General features: G+C 42.6%; 1 protein-coding gene across 6 annotated transcripts in view; it reads right to left on the bottom strand.

Moving 5' to 3' along the window:
• The window catches only part of PALM2AKAP2 (PALM2 and AKAP2 fusion), a 546014-nt gene that overhangs the window by 283127 nt on the left and 245018 nt on the right, over window positions 1-17869 (bottom strand). For all 6 annotated transcript variants that reach the window (NM_001204125.2, XM_054519582.2, XM_054519580.2 and 3 more), the window contains 1 exon segment: window positions 9486-9616. In NM_001204125.2, coding sequence (NP_001191054.1) covers window positions 9486-9616 — 131 coding nt within the window.

Below are 17869 nucleotides of genomic sequence, written 5' to 3'. Positions count from 1 at the left end.
TCTTGGCTCTGGGCCCTTGTGATGGAGGCACCAAATAAGACCTCCATGCTGGAAAATCGCTGAAAAGGACTGAGACACCACCTTGTCTGCTGCCTTCAAAATGCATAATTCATGAAAACTGTGGAAGAGTATGTCAACAGGAAGCTTGATGTTTTCATTCCATCAAGAATGTAGAAGGGTTGGAAATGACCACGTTACAAGCCAGAGGGGCTATGCAAGGTGACCTAAAATTGGAAAAAGACTATTATCAAAGCTTTTTGTAGAGAGAAAACTTGGGGTGTGGCAATCATAGGCCAAAAAGCCTGGAACCGGCTACCAAAAAAGTTGACTTTGCAGAATTCCTTCCATTGCAGCAATTGTTCTGAGGGCTGGGAAATGCATATATTTCCCAAATATGGCTCTTACATGGCCTCAGTGTATGGAAGAAATTCAACTACTATTTTCATAGTTCTGGGCACTATAAACCCAATTTGCCAGACCAATAATGAGATGATTATAATGGATCCTACAAAACCCGAGTGAGGCACGATGACTCTGGTACATCTGGCAGGCCTTCTGCTATTGTTGCTAAGTAACACACATGAAATGTTGAAATGCTGGACTGCAATTTCAGAGTGATTCCTCCCTTACCTGTGCCAGCTTGCAAAGCTGACCACAAACCCTAAGCATCTAGATTTTTTCAGTCAGTGAAGAGGGCTTTTTCTGTGTGGTCCTTGGAGGATAGGGCAGGGACCAGACAGAGGGTAGGAGCTGCAGGGAACAAAACTTTCCTCTGTACTAATTAGAGTTGTTCCAGTGTAGACTTGGGTTTTATTTTGCAAATAAATGAGTTTCCTGTCACTTTCAGGCTTTGGGGAGAGACTGTTTTTTGACTCCCACTCATTATGTTCATTGCAAATTCAAGAATCAGATAGGAGTTGATCCACATAACATGTCAGTTATGCATACTCTAAGATTCTATGGTTTTATGAACTGTCATAAAATTATTGCCTTTGCAAAAGCAGCACAATACTGAATGCAAAAACCAAAAAAGCAACTATTTCTTTTTAATTCTGAACAGACCTTCATGGCTCAGTGCGTAAGAGAAGCCCTATATTTTCAAGTAACTGAAACACTTTGTCATTTTGCACTGAGAATCACTAATGTTATCTTCATAAATCTTTTTAGGGTTCCGTATTCTGAAACTACTTGGTGGTGAGATTCTCATCTTAGTATCAATACACATAATGCCAGGCTTTTGAGCAGTAGTTCTCATCTCAGAGAGATTTTGTCCCCCAAGGCAACATTCAGCAATGTCTGGAGACATGTTTTATTATCATGACTGAGAAAGGGCAATGGTGCCCCTGGAAGCCACTGGGTAGAGGCCAGGGATGCTACTAAACATCTTGCAATACTCAAGACAGCCACTCACAACAAATAACTATCCAGCCCTAAATGTCAATAGCACAGCTGTTAAGAAACCCTGCTGTAGGGGGATGGAAGAAACAACAATAACAACAGCACTATTCTTTTTTTTTTTTTTTTTTGGAGGCAAAGTTTTGCTCTTGATGCCCAGGCTGGAGTGCAATGGCACGACCTTGGCTCACTGCAACCTCTGCCTCCCGGGTTCAAGTGATTCTCCTGCCTCAGCCTCCTGAGTAGCTGGGATTACAAGCGCCTGCAACCACGCCTGGCTAATTTTTTGTATTTTTAGTAGAGAAGAGGTTTCACTATGTTGGCCAGGCTGGTCTCGGACTTCTGACCTCAGGTGATCCATCTGCCTCAGCCTCCCAAAGCGCTGGGATTACAGGCATGAGCCACCGTGCCCAGCCAACAGCACTATTCTTACTGACAGCCTGCTGTTCTTGGCACTTCACAAACACACCTGACCTCTACACATTACAACAGCACTGCAAGGTGGGTATAGTTTTCCCCAATGTACAGGCGAGGACACTTAAGTCCAGAGAGTTTATATGGCTTGTCCAAGATCAAACAACTTGTAAATACAGAACTAGGACTCCAGCCAAGTTTGGTCAAGCTCTGAGGTCCAGCTTTCTAGTGAGTTTGCTATACTGGAGCCCTTTTCAGAAGCACACACTGTTTCCAGCAGAGGTTTAGACTGTACACAGGCTAGAAAGTGCAATCAGGAACAAAGGGCTTCCAAAAGAGACAGAAGGAAGCCAAGCCTAAAATGAAACCTGCACTTCATAAAAGAACCTGAAGGGGGCAGTCTCACCATCACGATGACCACCCACAATAGGCTGAAGACCTGCACCTCCAGGGTCATGGTGCGTCTCCTACATCACGAGGTGCACGTTAGTGTAATTTCACTCAATATCAGAGGTCTCAAAAAAATTTAGCTTAAAATAACAACTTCTGTTGGGATTTTTGAGAACATGCTTTAGAATTAGGCAAAGTTGCGTTCAAATACTTGCTCTTTCACTTTTTTTTTTTTTTTTTTCATTCATCTTGTATGTCCTTCCATTGAATTTTTTTTGGAGGGGGCAGCAAGTTACTTCACCTCCTGTGCCTCTCTTCTCTCTTCGTCATCATCATCACCATCACTACCTCATGGCAGTATTATGAGGCTTAAATTAGAAAATTAATGAATTAAATGGAGGCAGAAAAGCTAGGCCGCTACCCAGAAGGGAGTGACAAAACAGGAAATATTACACAATATAGTGACACTACTATATAGTTTACTGTATACATAGCATATATAGTTTTATTTTGGAAGGAAACAAAAGAATGGAAACAATAATTGGGCTGCAAATGTGGCTGAACGTGGGGTGGGGACCCCGGCTGGAAGTGCACAGATGTGGAATGCCACTGTGGAGTGCTCCCCTCCCTGCTCAAAAGAACAGTGAATCACGGAGTTAAAAATAGCAAATGTGAAGAACACAATGAATCCCAAGCAAGCATCCTTTGTGATTTCAATGAACATTTCAGTGGTTGCCTTTTCTAGAACAGTTGTAAGTAACTGTCATCTTCTTGGTTGCCAAACCCCACAACATAACATACAGAAGCTTAATAAGATACATATGCTTATGTCTGACGTCTCTACGTCTTTGGCTTTGAGCTTCCTAACAATATGGAAAATTAAGTGAATTCTGGTATTTACCAGAGACCCACACAGGTACTCAGAGAATTATAGGTCCAATGTGGAAATGAAAAGTACACTTGTATCCTGATTTTTTTAAAGCTGCTTGGCTCTCTCTAGGTTAGCAACTGAGACTTCAATATTTTATTCAATGAATATTTGATGTGACATATTTTAGAACAGACAGCTGTTCTGATGAATTAGTCATCTCTGTGATGAATCAGTTACTTATACCTAGCCTTTTGTTTTTTGAGAACTTAACCTCCTTCCTCCACTCTGACCTGTTTCCAAAACCACTTCCTTCTATAACAGTAACATTTCTTGGCACAGGTACACTGTTGAGAAAAGAGATCTCTAACCAACTCGTCAAATTAGAGAAACTCAGAATACCAGAGCTGGAAGATCCTGAGAGATGGCTCACTGAAGATATGAGGAAACTGAGACTGGAGAGAGTGAAAGACTTACCCAAGGTCACACAGCAAATGATCAGCAGAGCTAGAATTAACACCCTGGCTTTGTGACAGCTCATCCCATTTTCATTTAATACTCCCTGAAGTTTCTCATCTTCACTGGGGTTGGTCCGCCCCCAACTGATAAGGTTGGGAGACAAATTTTCCCCATATTTCTCACTAATCAAAGGAAGTTAAAAACCCTGTATTTCAAACACTTTAGTAAAACCCAATGAAATGAAAGAGAATCTTAAGTGGGAAAGTGACAAGGTAAGCAACAAGACTTGATGCTTGGGGCAGACACGAAGTAAACAGGGCTAGTGTGGATCGAACTACCTAAAATCTCCAAGAGTATCAACCCGAGGTCCACATGTGGCCTCCAGGGACCCACCACACACAGTAATGGCATGGACAATGGCTGGCAATGGGCCCAAGCCAGAAACAATCTCTTGGGCTTTCTCAATACATCACTCCAACAAGAAGCAAAGCATACAGAAGATGTGGACATTCAAAAAATTCAAGAAAGGAAACGTCTACAGATTTTGCTTTCAACAATTCCAATCTTATTTAGCCTATTTTAATTCTGGTTTCCAGGGAGCCAAAAATATAATCCTGACATCACCCAAGGAAAAGCTGTGCAAAACAATGACAATCCATTTCTCCACTGTGGCAGTCGAGTTTTCCTCTTCATTTGCAGCTGCTTTGGTGTCACCCCTTCAAGACCACATTACTTGGAATTTTAGCAAGAAATCTTGGAAGAATGGTAGAGTTTTCTGGCCTTTGGTAAAGTAGACAGTTTTCCTGACCTGGATCATCTTTAGCCTGGTAAACCAAGGCTGTTTCTAATCCACTTCAAATGAAAGCTTAGCTCTACTGTGGGGCCTACGGAGGAGAGACTTCAGCTCTAAGCCAGAGCTACTCTCACCTACAGGAAGCCCCAAAGCAGGTTTCACATATCCTTGGGTCAAAGTAGGAAGGCTCAGAAACAGTCTGAATCAAGGGTTGGGTTGTCCTTTATCCTTGTGTGTGAGGCCAGTTTTCTTATAAACATGATTTACTTCCCACTCTCCTTGGGGGGTTTCTAGGTATTAAAATGGGATTTCATTTATGGTCTATCCTTTTTTCCATTTACAGCAATCATTCTTGAACCTGACCATACAACAGAATTGTCTGGAACGCCCTTTTAAAAAACAGATTACAGGACTCCTTACTTGGATCACTAAATCCAAATTTCCTAGAATGAGGCCTGGTAATTCTTATTTTTAAAAACCTTCTCAAGTGATTCTAATGCCCAGGGTTTAATATTCTAGTTATATTTTTCCGTCCTTCCTTCCTCCATTCCTTCCTTCTTCGGGGGCTGCCCTCAAAAGCGAAGCACCACATATAATAATTCTGGCAGAAGAACAACATTCACCCTTCCAAACCACCACCAATTTATAAATAACATTTTGGAAAAAAAGTCTGTAAACCTGGAACTTCTTGTACAGTTACTGGCACTGTAAAGAATCACAGAATAAGAATTAAAAGGTGATTATGTTCTTTCTTCTAGGAGGTATCTAGGGAAATAGACATCTAAGTAGAAATTTGCATGCTTTATTTGAAGCCTTTGCCATATTCAAAATGGCCTGCACATAAAGAATTAAGACATGGCCTAGATCCTACATACACTTGAAGTTCTGAGTTATGATACCATTATCCTTTTGTTATCTAAACTAAATGACCCAATTTCCCTTAGTCTTTCTTTGTAGAAATGTTCCTTGTTCTTTGGTTACTATTCTCTATTCCTCCTTCAGTGTCTTCAAGCTATTCTTAGTTCAACAACAAGGACGAAAATACCTCCAGGGCACAACTGTACTAATATACTTTATAGTTTGCAACCAGTTTATGTATCTCTTTAGGAGAATCTAATTGATTGCTGGGGGTGACTTAGACTAGTGGGCCCAAATCTAAAGATCTACAGATTAATGTTTTGCCTTGAGTAATGAAGATTTCCCTTAAAATGCCTTTATTTAATGGTTCTGCATCTGATCTTATAGTTTTCAAGATTCCTATTATATAAAGATCAGATCGCAAATTTGATCTTGAAGTCACTTATATTCTCTCTTACTCTTTTCTTCCTTCCTCTCTGCATTCTTGCATTTAGTTAGTTCTCTTTATTTTTATTTTTATTTTTTGAAACGTAGTCTCACTCTGTTGCCAGGCTGGAGTGCAGTGGCATGATCTCAGCTCACTGCAACCTCCGCTTCCCGGGTTCAAGCGATTTTCGTGCCTCAACCTCCCAAGTAGCTGGGATTACAGGCGCCCATCACCACAGTCATCTAATTTTTGTATTTTTAGTAGAGATGGGGTTTTGCCATGTTGAGCAAGCTGGTCTTGAACTCCTGACCTCAGGTGATCCACCTGCCTCGGTCTCCCTAAGTGCTGGGATTACAGGCATGAGCCACCGTGCCCAGCCAGTTCTCTTTCTTTTTAAATGTCTTTTCTGTAGTTTCCCTAATGCCGGTCCATTTTCCTGAATGCTTGCAGTTTTCAATTCAACAATCATGCTCCTGGAAGACTGAATTATTCATCCCCATTCTTCACCCTTCCCTGATCTGTGTTCCTTCCACTAAAAGTTGGCTGGCTGTCTCTTCCCTTGGTTTTGGGCTTGCTCATTGACTTGGTTTGGCAGATGGCTTGTGGGCAGTCTGAGCCTAGGCCTTGTTTCTGCTCAGCCCTCTTGTACCTCTCCCATTGCCAGAAAGAGACAGCATCATGGTTAGCCTGTTAGTGCAGGGTAAACAAGAGCGGACTCAGGCAACATACAGATTAGAGTCACTTAGGCGAGCTCAGCCCTATCAGCAGAGCCATGCCAGCCAATCCACAGGGACTTTGTAACACCGTAGGGTGCTCATGTTTGCAATGAGCCTTTAGAACTATTCAAATGTCATTCTGCGAGCGAGAACTAAGCTATGTTCAACTACAGGGAAATGTCTTAGGTGACTGAGTGTCCTTTATGGGAAGAGAGATAACAGCTGTTTCTTCCCATGGGATTGAAGATTAAAGACACTAATAACCATTGTGGTAGAGAAAATGCCAGCAAGATGAAGAGAAGCAGAAGCTGACTTCCAGGGTAGAAGAAAGTCCTCCCTCAGGAGGCCCTGCAGAGGAAATGATGCTCACCACAGTCCTGCTCCTACAGAAAGCAGCTCCAGCGAGCACAGCTCATCCCAGCACATATCCAGTGCCCATTTGGCCCAAAGTCATGACTAAGACAGAAGAAATGGTACCTGAATCCAGGCCTCACCACCCACCCCTGTAGGCTATTGTGATTTCCTTCCTCTGGCTTGGGATTCTAGCTCTAAATGGGCGAGACTGCCTGCATACATTGAGTGTGCTCTTTATTCCGTTGACGTAAAGGACATAAAGGATAAAAAGAACTTTAACAACTTTTTTCTGAGTATAGTCATGACCACCTGAATAATAAACCAGCCCCTAAGTCACAACACCTCCTTCCAATGGTCAATTTACCCAGAAACTGAGTCTCAGTTTAAGACTCTAGCCTCCACATGCAATGGCTCATTCTACAAGTGCGAGTTACCACCTACTGGACCATAATAACAACATATTTGCATTCAAGCCAAGGTTAAACTGCCAATTTGATTGGAAGACCATGTTTCCCAGTGCCATTTAAGAAAAATAGAATAGGACAGACATGGTGGTTCACACCTGTAATCCCAACATTTTGGGAGGCTGAGTGGGAAGAATCACATGAAGCCAGAAGTTCAAGACCAGCCTAAGCAACATAGTGAGACTCTTTCTCTACCAAAAAAAAAAAAAAAAAAAAAATGCTAGGCACAGTGGCATGAACTTTTATTCACAGCTATTTAGGAGGCTGAGGTCGGAGGATAGCTTAAGTCCAGAAGTTTGAGGCTGCAGTGAGCTATGATCACACCACTGCAGTCCAGCCTGGACAGCAGAGTGAGACCTCATCTCTTAAAAAAAAAACAAAAAGAAAAATAGAAAAGGTCATGTAACTAATTTTACCCTATTTGCCAAATCCTTTCTGCCTTCTGTCTATAATAACACCTACTCTCTCTCTACATATATGTATATGATATCTATATGTGTGATATAAATGGTTGGTAACAGTTTAGCCTTTATCCTTTGTATTCTAAGAAAAAGCATGTGCATGTACACAGGTGTGTGTGAGTATACATACGTATATGTACACACAAACCCTCCAAACTTTTTCTTGGCCAGTTTCCTTCACAATGTTTAGTCAAGCTGCTCTGAAAGCTCTTTAAGACACGTGAGGACCTAAGCAAAGTAGGCACATAGGCTGACGTATGCCTTTGGGATTTACTCGGCTTGCTTTTCCCTTTAGTGACACTATTACAGGTGCCCTCAGAGTCTTAATTTGCTGTTGGTTATAAATGGCTGGTAGCAGCTTAGCTACTACCCTTTGTATTTTAAAAGAGCTCATGCCGGGTGCGGTGGTTCATGTCTGTAATTCCAGCACTTTGGGAGGCCGAGGCGAGCAGATCACAAGGTCAAGAGATCAAGACTATCCTGGCCAACATGGTGAAACCCCGTCTCTACTAAAAATACAAAAATTATCTGGGTGTGGTGGTGCACGCCTGTAGTCCCAGCTACTCGGGAGGCTGAGGCAGAAGAATCGCTTGAACCCAGGAGGCGGAGGTTGCAGTGAGCCAAGATTGTGCCACTGTACTCCAGCCTGGTGACAGAGCGAGACTCCATCTTAAAAAAAAAAAAAAAAAAAAAAGAGCTCATAAGCTCAGAAGACAGAGATGAAGCTCCAGATGGTGAGATTTCAGGCAGAATTTGGTGGGATGGGTTGGAGGGATAGATTTTGTTCTAAGGCATCTATGCTTACCACCTTCCATCCCTCTCATATCTCTCTGGCTAGGTGTCCTGGGACCTGGAGTGGCTATAGCTCCCAAGTAAAAACCTACATTATTGTTCTTGTGTGAGCCTGGCCAGTTATTGCCCACAGACAGGTTGCTTATCTCCCAGATTGAAGTGATCAGATCCTGGTTGAGAACCATAAAGAAACGACTCTCTGAGCAGCGAAAGCAGACAATACAAAGTTAATTTTTAGAGCACGGGCACATAACCTACAGAGGTGCTCTCACTCAGCACTTCCGCACTCTTCATTTCAATCCCAAGACTGTTGACTACAGTTTTCCCATTTCGAATTGACCAAATACAGCAAATTTGAAAACAGACTCACTACAGCAGCAATAACAGCTAACAACCTGATCCAAAGGAGGAAAAAGATGAAAGCTAATATAAGAACTCAAAGGGAGCACCTAGTGAAGGGGCAAGCTGCTCACAACACCTTGTGGGCCCATGAAGCCATCACTGTGCTGTATTACAGCCCAGTGCAATAATTAGTACTCTTTGCAGCCACAAAAAAGGATGAGATCATGTCCTTTGTAGGGGCATGGATGGAGGTAGAGGCCGTTATCCTTAGCAAACTAACACAGGAACAGAAAACTAAATATTGCATGTTCTCACTTATAAGTGAGAACTAATGATGGAACATACGGACACGTAGAAGGGAACAACACACACTGGGGCCTTTTGGAGGGTGAAGGGAGGGAGGAGGGAGAGAATCAGCAAAAATAACTAACGGGTACTAGGCTTAATACCTGGGTGGCGAAATAAACTGTTAAACAAATCCCCATGATACAAGTTTACCTATGTAACAAACCTGTATTTGTACCCTAAACTTAAAATAAAAGTTAAAAATAAAAATAAAAATTATTAGTACTCTGTGTCATAACTCTGGGTCATCTGGAAAAGTTTAAACAACATCAACGTGCTTTGTTTAGGAAGAAAATTCTGAAGTACAGGAGAAGGTTAACAGTATTGAGAAAGGCCACCTAGAGGAGAGGAGTGGTTACTGCACCGAAAAACTGTAGCAGGGGTTCCCCGGGCTGGAAGCCACCTACCTCTGAATGTTATCTTCAAGTTGCTTGACTCTGAACTCATCCTCTTCAGACTGCCGCCTCCTGGCTTCCTCCTCTTCGGCAGTTCCAGCGGGTATGCCCTGCAGCAGCCATTTCTCCCGAAGCACTTTGGACTGTGGGAGTGAGGGAAGACAACAGACAAGATTATACTTTTCAGTCCACACTGTCTTCTCCCTCTGCAGTGGTGCTGTTCTAGCTCCACCCCTCACCAGCGCTGCCTGAATCGCTGCCTTCACCTCCTCACTAACTTGGCTGCCTACTTCCCTCTAGACCAACACCCAAAGAGATTTATTTCTACATCATTTTCTATTATTAAAAAAATTAAAAACAGAGTGAACTGTATAATGAATGACCATGTAACCTCATCTAGATTTAACAATTATGAACATTTTGCCATATTTTCCCATATATTTTTCATCAAATGATTTTAAAGTAAATAACAACAGTATTTTACCCAACAATATGTCAGTATGAGTCTCTAAAAATTAAGAACATTTTTCTATGCAACTGTAATTTAATTAACTTCCTACGACCACCTAATATCTGATCCATATTAAAGTGTTTTAAAAAGATTGTCAAGACTCTTCTTCAATGACTCCCTTCTTTAATGACTCCCAATCATCTTCAGCAATAATCTCCAAATGTTATAAAAATCATATGCCCCTAGGTGGGCACAGTGGCTGATGTCTGTAATCCCAACACTTTGGGAGGCTGAGGCAGGAGGATTGCTTGATTCCAGGAGTTGTAGACCAACTTGGGAAACGTAGTGAGACCTTGTCTCTACAAAAAATTAAACAATTAGCTGGGTGTGGTGGTGCATGCCTGTAGTCCCAGCTACTCGGGAAGGCTGAGGTGGGAGGATCGCTAGAGCCAGGTAGGTCAAGGCTGCAGCGAGCTGTGATCATGCCACTGCACTCCAGCCTGGGTGATAGAACGAGACCCTGTCAAAACAAACAAACAAACAAACAAAAAAACCATACATCCCATGTTTGCAAGTGTACTACGATACAGTACAGTGGAATAAAAAGCTTTTGTTTCAGGTCGATGGTTTGGAGGCAGCAATTACTGCTTTGAGAAGGGAAATGAAAACAGTTCAAGAAAAAAGCATGTTGAAATTCCCTAAAAGGAAGAGCAAGGAGAGGTAGATGCGAGAGGATAATTTTGATTCCAGTTCCACTTATATGGTCCCTAGATGACTGACGGCAGCAGCTACTAACCCTGTACATAATGGCTGAGGACCTGTGAGCATGCCCATGGGCAGGTCAGTGGTCACCAGAGGGGACCAAGTGAGGATGCAGGGCACATGACCAATTCTTCCCAGAAACAGTAAGCAACCAAAGGAAGAGCAGGAGCAATGGCTATTAAGCCAGCGAACACAGAATAAAGACCTGGCTCTTTGGCTCCCTGGCTCCCTGGCATCACCACTGTCCAGAATTTCATTTGATCTCATCAGGCAGGGTGAGCAAGGTGAAAGGAAAGAACTCTTCTAACAACTGAGAGCCAGGAATGCAGGCTTGGAGCAGACTCCCTGAAGCTCTCATGAGCAAAGGATGCACAATTCCATAGGCCCTCATTTGTATGCGGCATTAAGGGCACTTTATTATGAACCTACGAGTCTTTAAAAATTACCAACACTGGGCCGGGCGTGGTGGCTTACATCTGTAATCCCAACACTTTTGGAGGCCGAGGCGGGCATATCACCTGAGGTCAGGAGTTCGAGACTAGCCTGACCAACATAGAGAAACTCCATGTCTACTAAAAACACAAAATTAGCCAGGTGTGATGGCATGCGCCTGTAATCCCAGCTACTCGGGAGGCTGAGGCAGGAGAATCGCTTGAACCTGGGAGGCAGAGGTTGCAGTGGGCTGAGATCATGCCACTGCACTCCAGCCTGGGCAACAAGAGCGAAACTCTGTCTCAAAAAAAAAAAAAAAAATTACCAACACTTAGTATTAGTAAGTTAGACTTCACTAATGGTCCTGATTCACCATTCTATTGAGAAGTTCAGGGGTCATTTGGTGCTGTAGACACCCTGCTCCATGCCCAGGAGCTAGTTCAATCAGCCTGGAATTCCTGCACTTCCAGGATAGACTCTGTGTTGAAAATACATCATCAGTGTGGGTTCAGGTGACCATTGTTTTTATTGATGTTATTCTTGCCTTTTCATTACAAATCTTTTTTTTTATTATACTTTAAGTTTTAGGGTACGTGTGCACAACGTGCAGGTTTGTTACATATGTATACACGTGCCATGTTGGTGTGCTGCACCCGTTAACTCATCATTTAACATTAGGTATATCTCCTAATGCTATCCCTCCCCTCTCCCCCCACCCACAAATCATTGTTTGTAGAGATCTGTTTGATTACTCTTGCAGCACACAGGCAAATTTATGGTACTTGACTTGTAACTTTTTAAGAATTAGGCTTAAAGACTTGAGTTTGTTCACATCCTAACTATACTGTTACAGTGATTATAGACAGGAGCCACCCCCACCCCAATATGCGTAAACAGTTATGCATCACTGGTAACATGCTGCCTGTTGAATGTGCTCTGTATAAACAGTGTGCATCTACCACCAGGGTAGGTATTAAAATGTACAGTTTGTACATTATAGGGCATTGTTTGATAATATAAAATCATGTGTAAAAGAGTGCAGTACAATTTGTTTACGTTGGTTGCCTATCAAAGCTTTGTCAGAGATTCTTTTCCATTGGAAAGTGGAAAAGGGTGGGGCAAATCGGTTGCTCTTTCTACAAAAAATTCAGAACCATTGTTCTCCACAAAAACCTATCAAAATTTCCCAGACAGACCCTGTTTTGCACATTATGAGAGGCCATTTTTTAATCAATTAATGTTTTTATATTTTTATTCAGATATTTAATCTGGTGTAGGCACAAAATAAATTGTTCATTGGTAGCAATTCTGAAGTAGAAGAATGATTATTGCTTTGCTTTTCTTGAACTATAACTTGGCTCTGAAATTTACTCTCAGGAAGAGGGTAGAGACTGCAAGAAGCCATGCTGAACAGTGGCTAACAGCCTGAGCTCTGGAACCAGTCTGCCATTTACCAGTTGAGTGAGCTTGGACAGGCTCCTTTGCCTCACTGAGCCTCAGTTTTCTCATCTGTAAAATGGAGACAATAGCAGTGCCCATCTCAGAGGGTTGTTATGAGGATTAAAGGAGTTTATAGGCTAAAAGGGCCACACACATACTTAGTACTATAGAAATGTTTACTATTGTTGTTGTTCATCCTGTTCCCTTGGCCTCTGCTTTATTTACCTAAGAAAGAACAAGTAAAATACCACCAGAGAAGCCTTCCACCTCTACTGGCTCTGAGACATACTCTATGGCCCTTTCATACTATCCTCAAATTCTTTCTTTTTACATCTGTTCCCCCTGTAGCCTGTGGGTTCCTGGAAGGCTGGGACTGTCCTTTATCCACCTTCGCATTCACTGTGTCACCTAGAATTTCCCAATTCATCCATTTATTCATTCAGTCAATGGAATTGTAGCCCAATTCCCTAGAATCAATGAGTAAATGGATGAACTGGGAAACTCTCAACTTTCCTTCTCTCTAATTATTTGGGAGGGGTAGGGACCACACTTTCAGGGTGCTTCCTGTGCTAAAGGTGACCAAACCACAGATAGTAAAAACCTTAGGATTCTGGGGGACAGACATCCTGGAAGCCTTGGCATTGGTGTGGACCCTTCTGGAAAGGCAGCCGTGGACAGTCCTGGCTGTCTCCACACCAGCAGGGATGCTCTGCAGCCACGTCTTCTTGCAATGTAAGTGGCTGCTCTTGGAATGTTCTCTCTGCTCTTCTTCACACAGTGCCTCCTGCTACCACATGAAGGGTCTAGCCCCTCACTTCTCACAAACTTAGCTGCCACCATCAGCAGGTAGCTCTGGCCAGAGCAGCCTGGTGACTCTGGTCACCCAGAGGTGCATGTCCCTCTACTTCCATCTCTTTTCTTGATATAGGCATGACATCATTAAGAACATCCCAATAGGAGGAGCCAGGAAGAGAGGCTCCAACAGAAAAAGGCAGTAGTGGGGCTGGGTGCATGGCTCATGCCTGTAATCCCAGCACTTTGGGAGGCCAAGGCAGGTGGATCACCTGAGGTCAGGAGTTCGAGACCAGCCTGGCCAAAATGGTGAAACACCGTTTCTACTAAAAATACAAAAATTAGCTGGGTGTGGTGGCGAGCACCTGTAATCCCAGCTACTCAGAAGGCTGAGGCAGGAGAATTGCTTGAACCTAGGAAGCAGATGTTGCAGTGAGCCAAAGATCATGCCCCTGCACTCCAACCTGGGGGACAGAGCATGACTCTGTCTCAAAAAAAAAAAAAAAAAAAAAAAAGAAAGAAAGAAAGAAAAAAAACTGGAAAAGGCAGTAGGCCTGGTCTCAGAGAATCCTGTTTCACAAAGGTGTTTAGACATTTTTAAGAAGCCAAAAAAGCATAGTTGATTTTCTACTTGGCTCCAAACTCATGCTGTCAGGGGAAATCACCAATTCAAAAGGCTTCCTTAACCGACTCCAGATTCCCCTTATGTTGTCTCCAACATGTCTCCAAATGGAATGGTGTACACTGAGTGCACCATCCAAAGCACAGGGTCCCCTATACTGTGCTGTCTTGTATTGGCTGCCTCAGTGTTTCAGAATTTGGTGGAAGCAGAGCTCAATAGAAATAAAAAAATAAAAATTAAAAAACTTTTCTCTGTTTGTGGCCTTTATTGTCTAAATAACATACATCAAAAAAAGTATCATAGCTAACATAGTGTCATAGCTTTAGTAGAGATAGGGTTTCACCATGTTGGCCAGGCTGGTCTCGAACTCCTCCCAAGGTGCTAAGGACTGTCAAACTTCACATTTGTCAAATGAATGTCACCATGGCAAGTCAATACAAGGAAGGAGCAGATGGGGAGCTGGCAGCTGGACAAAGGGAACCTTGACAGGGGCTTCTGAAAGGAGGACAGAGGGAACTCCCAAAGTAAATCTGTTTCTTGCTCTACTGGCCTGGCCAGCTTTGGAAAACAAAAAGCAAGAACTGAGTTTCCCAAACTTCAGTATGCATAAGGACCACCAGGAGAATTTCCTAAGACACAGATTCCAGGATCCACCCATGGAGAGGCAGATTCTCTAAGTCTTGCATAAGGCCTGGGAGTCTGAATTTTAACAAGCTCCCAGGTGATGCTGTCATTGGCAATGCCAGACTGAGGACCACGATTTGAGTAGCACAGCATGAGGACCTATGACTATCCAAATGCTTGAACAATACACAAGCTTTCTCAATGGCTGGTCAAAAACCATAATCTAAAAGAACTCCTCATCCTCTACTTCTGTGTCCCCAACTCAGGAGCAGTGGCTCTCTTAACCTTTTCCTAGGTGCCAAGAACTCTGCCAGTCTCTGAAGTCACAGCTCAGGAAGACAGGCAAGTCCCTACTCTCACCCAAGCCTTCATCCCAATAAACAAGGATGCAAGATAATTTCAGACTATGATGCTGCCTAGGAAGAGGTAGACAGGACAATGTGACAAAGAGGGACAAGGGGAGGACATTTAAAGTGGGAAAGGTCTCTCTGATGACTTGAACATTCGAGCTGAGATCTGAGATCCGGAGGGGTGTTCCAGGTGGAGGGACTGGCAAATGTACCAGCCTGGTGGTAGGACAGAGTTTGGTGTGTTTGCAGAACTGAACAAATGCCCGAGTGGCTGGACCATAGTAAGTGAGGTTGGGGTGGGAGGGCAGAACAAACTGAAGATGGAGAAGAAGGCAGGGGCCAGATTAGGTAGGATTCTGTAGCCTTATTAAGGAGTTTGCTGTGTCTTCTAAGCTCAATAGGAAGAACACATTGCAAGGGGCAGGATTACAAAGTACAAGTGATGGGAGTTTATTGCATGGTTCAAGTGACAGAGCATATTAGCATGAAACAGAAGACAGACAGAAGAATCGAAAGGCCTGGTGGTACATTCTGGAGGTAGAATCAGTGTGACTTGTAATAGATTAGATGTGGGCTGAGAAAAAGGGAAGGATTAGGGTGATGCACAGATATTTGGTTTGAGTGAAAGGGTGAATAGTGGTATCATCAATTGGAGACAGGGAAGAGTAGAACAAATGATAGAAAAGCAGAAAATAAAATCTTTCATTTTGGGCATGTTAAGTTTGAGAGGCTTCTAAATGAAAGTGACATCCATCTAAGTGGACATGTCAGAAAAGCAGTTGAACATGGAAGACTGGGATTCTCAATTTGGCAGTCATATATACATAAATGGTATTTGCAGCCATAGTACTGGGTGATGATGGTGACAATAATGATAATTCTTATAGAACTCTTACTGCTTTATGTGCTTTACATGTAAATCCACTTAACTTTCACAAGCATCCCACGAGGTAGGTGCTAACATTAACTGACTTATCCATGGTATCACATCGAGTGAGCTGTGGATCTGGGATTTGAAGCCAAGAGGTACACTCTGCTATCTTGCCTCTGTGTAAGATCACCCAAGAATCCTTTTTACTTTTTTGCTCAAATAGGATTTACAAAATCATCAGGTGCCACTGATCCACTTCATAACATGGAAAACTATTTTTCAGCTCCTCTAATGGTGGGTTCCATATTGATGCTCTCTCTCCCCCACTTGCCCCTGAGTTCTCGCAGTCAGGGCTGTATCTTTTATTCATCCACAGAGGCTGACATGTGAGGAATTCTTGGAAAATCATGCACATACACTGTACTTTAGCAAATATAAAATCTTGGATCACTAAAGCTAAAAAAAGATCACAGAGATCATCTAACCCAATGTTTTTCATCTACAGCTAAGGTAACTGCAATGAAGTCACTTTTCTTACTTTCCTTTATTTTTTATTTTATTTTTGTAGAGATGGAATCTATGTTGCCCAGGCTGGTCTCGAATTCCTAGGTTCAAATGATCCTCCCACCTCAGCCTCCCAAGTACTGGGATTACAGGCATGAACCACTGTGCCCAGCCTAGATACCACTTTTTGAGGTGACCCCGGTAAATAGTGAGGCATGTCTGGAGAGTCTGGGTGGGGCAGAGTGGGGAAGTAGGAGGTGAATCAGAACTTGTAATAAGTCTCCAGTTGTTTCCTGGTCAGATGTTTGTTATTTTTATAAAGTCATATCTGGCAATCTTTTTTACTTGCACATTCTGGCTTTGATGTCATACATAGATAAGACTTCCTTACCCTCACTATAAAAATATTCACCTGTGATTCCTTTGTGTACTTTCATGATTTTACTTTTAACTCTGGATCTTTCATTCATTTGTAATCTGGCTGAAGCTGATATTGGCTATTCTAGTGGATGATGGTTGGAATATGGCTAAATTCAATTTTCTTTTCTTTTCTTTTCTTTTCTTTTTTTTTTATTTGAGATGGAGTCTCATTGTGTCACTCAGGCTGGAGTGTAGTGGCATGATCTTGGCTCACTGAAACCTCCACCTCCCAGGTTCAAGTGATTCTCCTGCCTCAGCCTCCCAAGTAGCCCAGCTAATTTTTGTATTTTTAGTAGAGATAGGGTTTCGCCATGTTGGCTAGGCTGGTCTCGAACTACTGACCTCAGGTCATCTGCCCGCCTTGGCCTCCCAAAGTGTTGGGATTACAGGCATGAGCCACCATGCCTGACCTAAATTCAGTTTTCTAACAGAAAATGGGTTAAACTCAGCATGAGGCAATAGCTGTGTTTGTGTTTTCAGTCATTCATCTGTGTCCTGTCCCTCTTCCCCTTCCCCTATCCTTCCCACTCTTTCCTTTCTCTTTCTTGACTCTCAATAAATAAGATCTTGGTTTCGTTTTGAGATTTTGTTATATGCTTCAGTCCACACAGGGAGAAGCCGACCCAAGACTTCTGATAGAAGAAATCAGGTTTTAACTTCCATTCAAGCTCTGGGTATGGAAACAAGGGAGGAGATCTAAGGTTACTTTACACTGTGTACTGTGCCTATCTGTTCAATATTTTAAAATTCGAAATAAGCCTTTCACACATCCCAGTAACAAGGAAAAGTCTAAAATTAGTGCTAAATGTTCAAAACCGGGAAAGACACTGTAATATCTTTGTAGCAAGTCTTCTGATACCTTCAGGCTCTTCAGCAAATGACCTTAGTGGGTTGCCAATAAATATTTCACAGGGTCACAATTCAACCTTTCATCTTTTTTCATTCAGCTTTCTTGGAAGAAAAGGCTGTGGTCTTCAAAATATAATGACAATTTTTATAGCTTGGATTAGAAGAAAACTCTAGTGAGGGTTCCCTGCTCATGAATAAGTAATTCAAAGGCAGTTTATGTATTGAAGACGTGGTATTAGCAATTTGATTCTGACAGGGCCAACTCTGTCAGGCAAACCT

The sequence above is a fragment of the Pongo abelii genome, chromosome 13 (genome assembly GCF_028885655.2).
Source record: "Pongo abelii isolate AG06213 chromosome 13, NHGRI_mPonAbe1-v2.0_pri, whole genome shotgun sequence".
NCBI classification, from domain to species: Eukaryota; Metazoa; Chordata; class Mammalia; order Primates; family Hominidae; genus Pongo; species Pongo abelii.
Note: the sequence above shows the minus strand (reverse complement) of the source record. Positions and strands in the feature narration are given on the sequence as shown.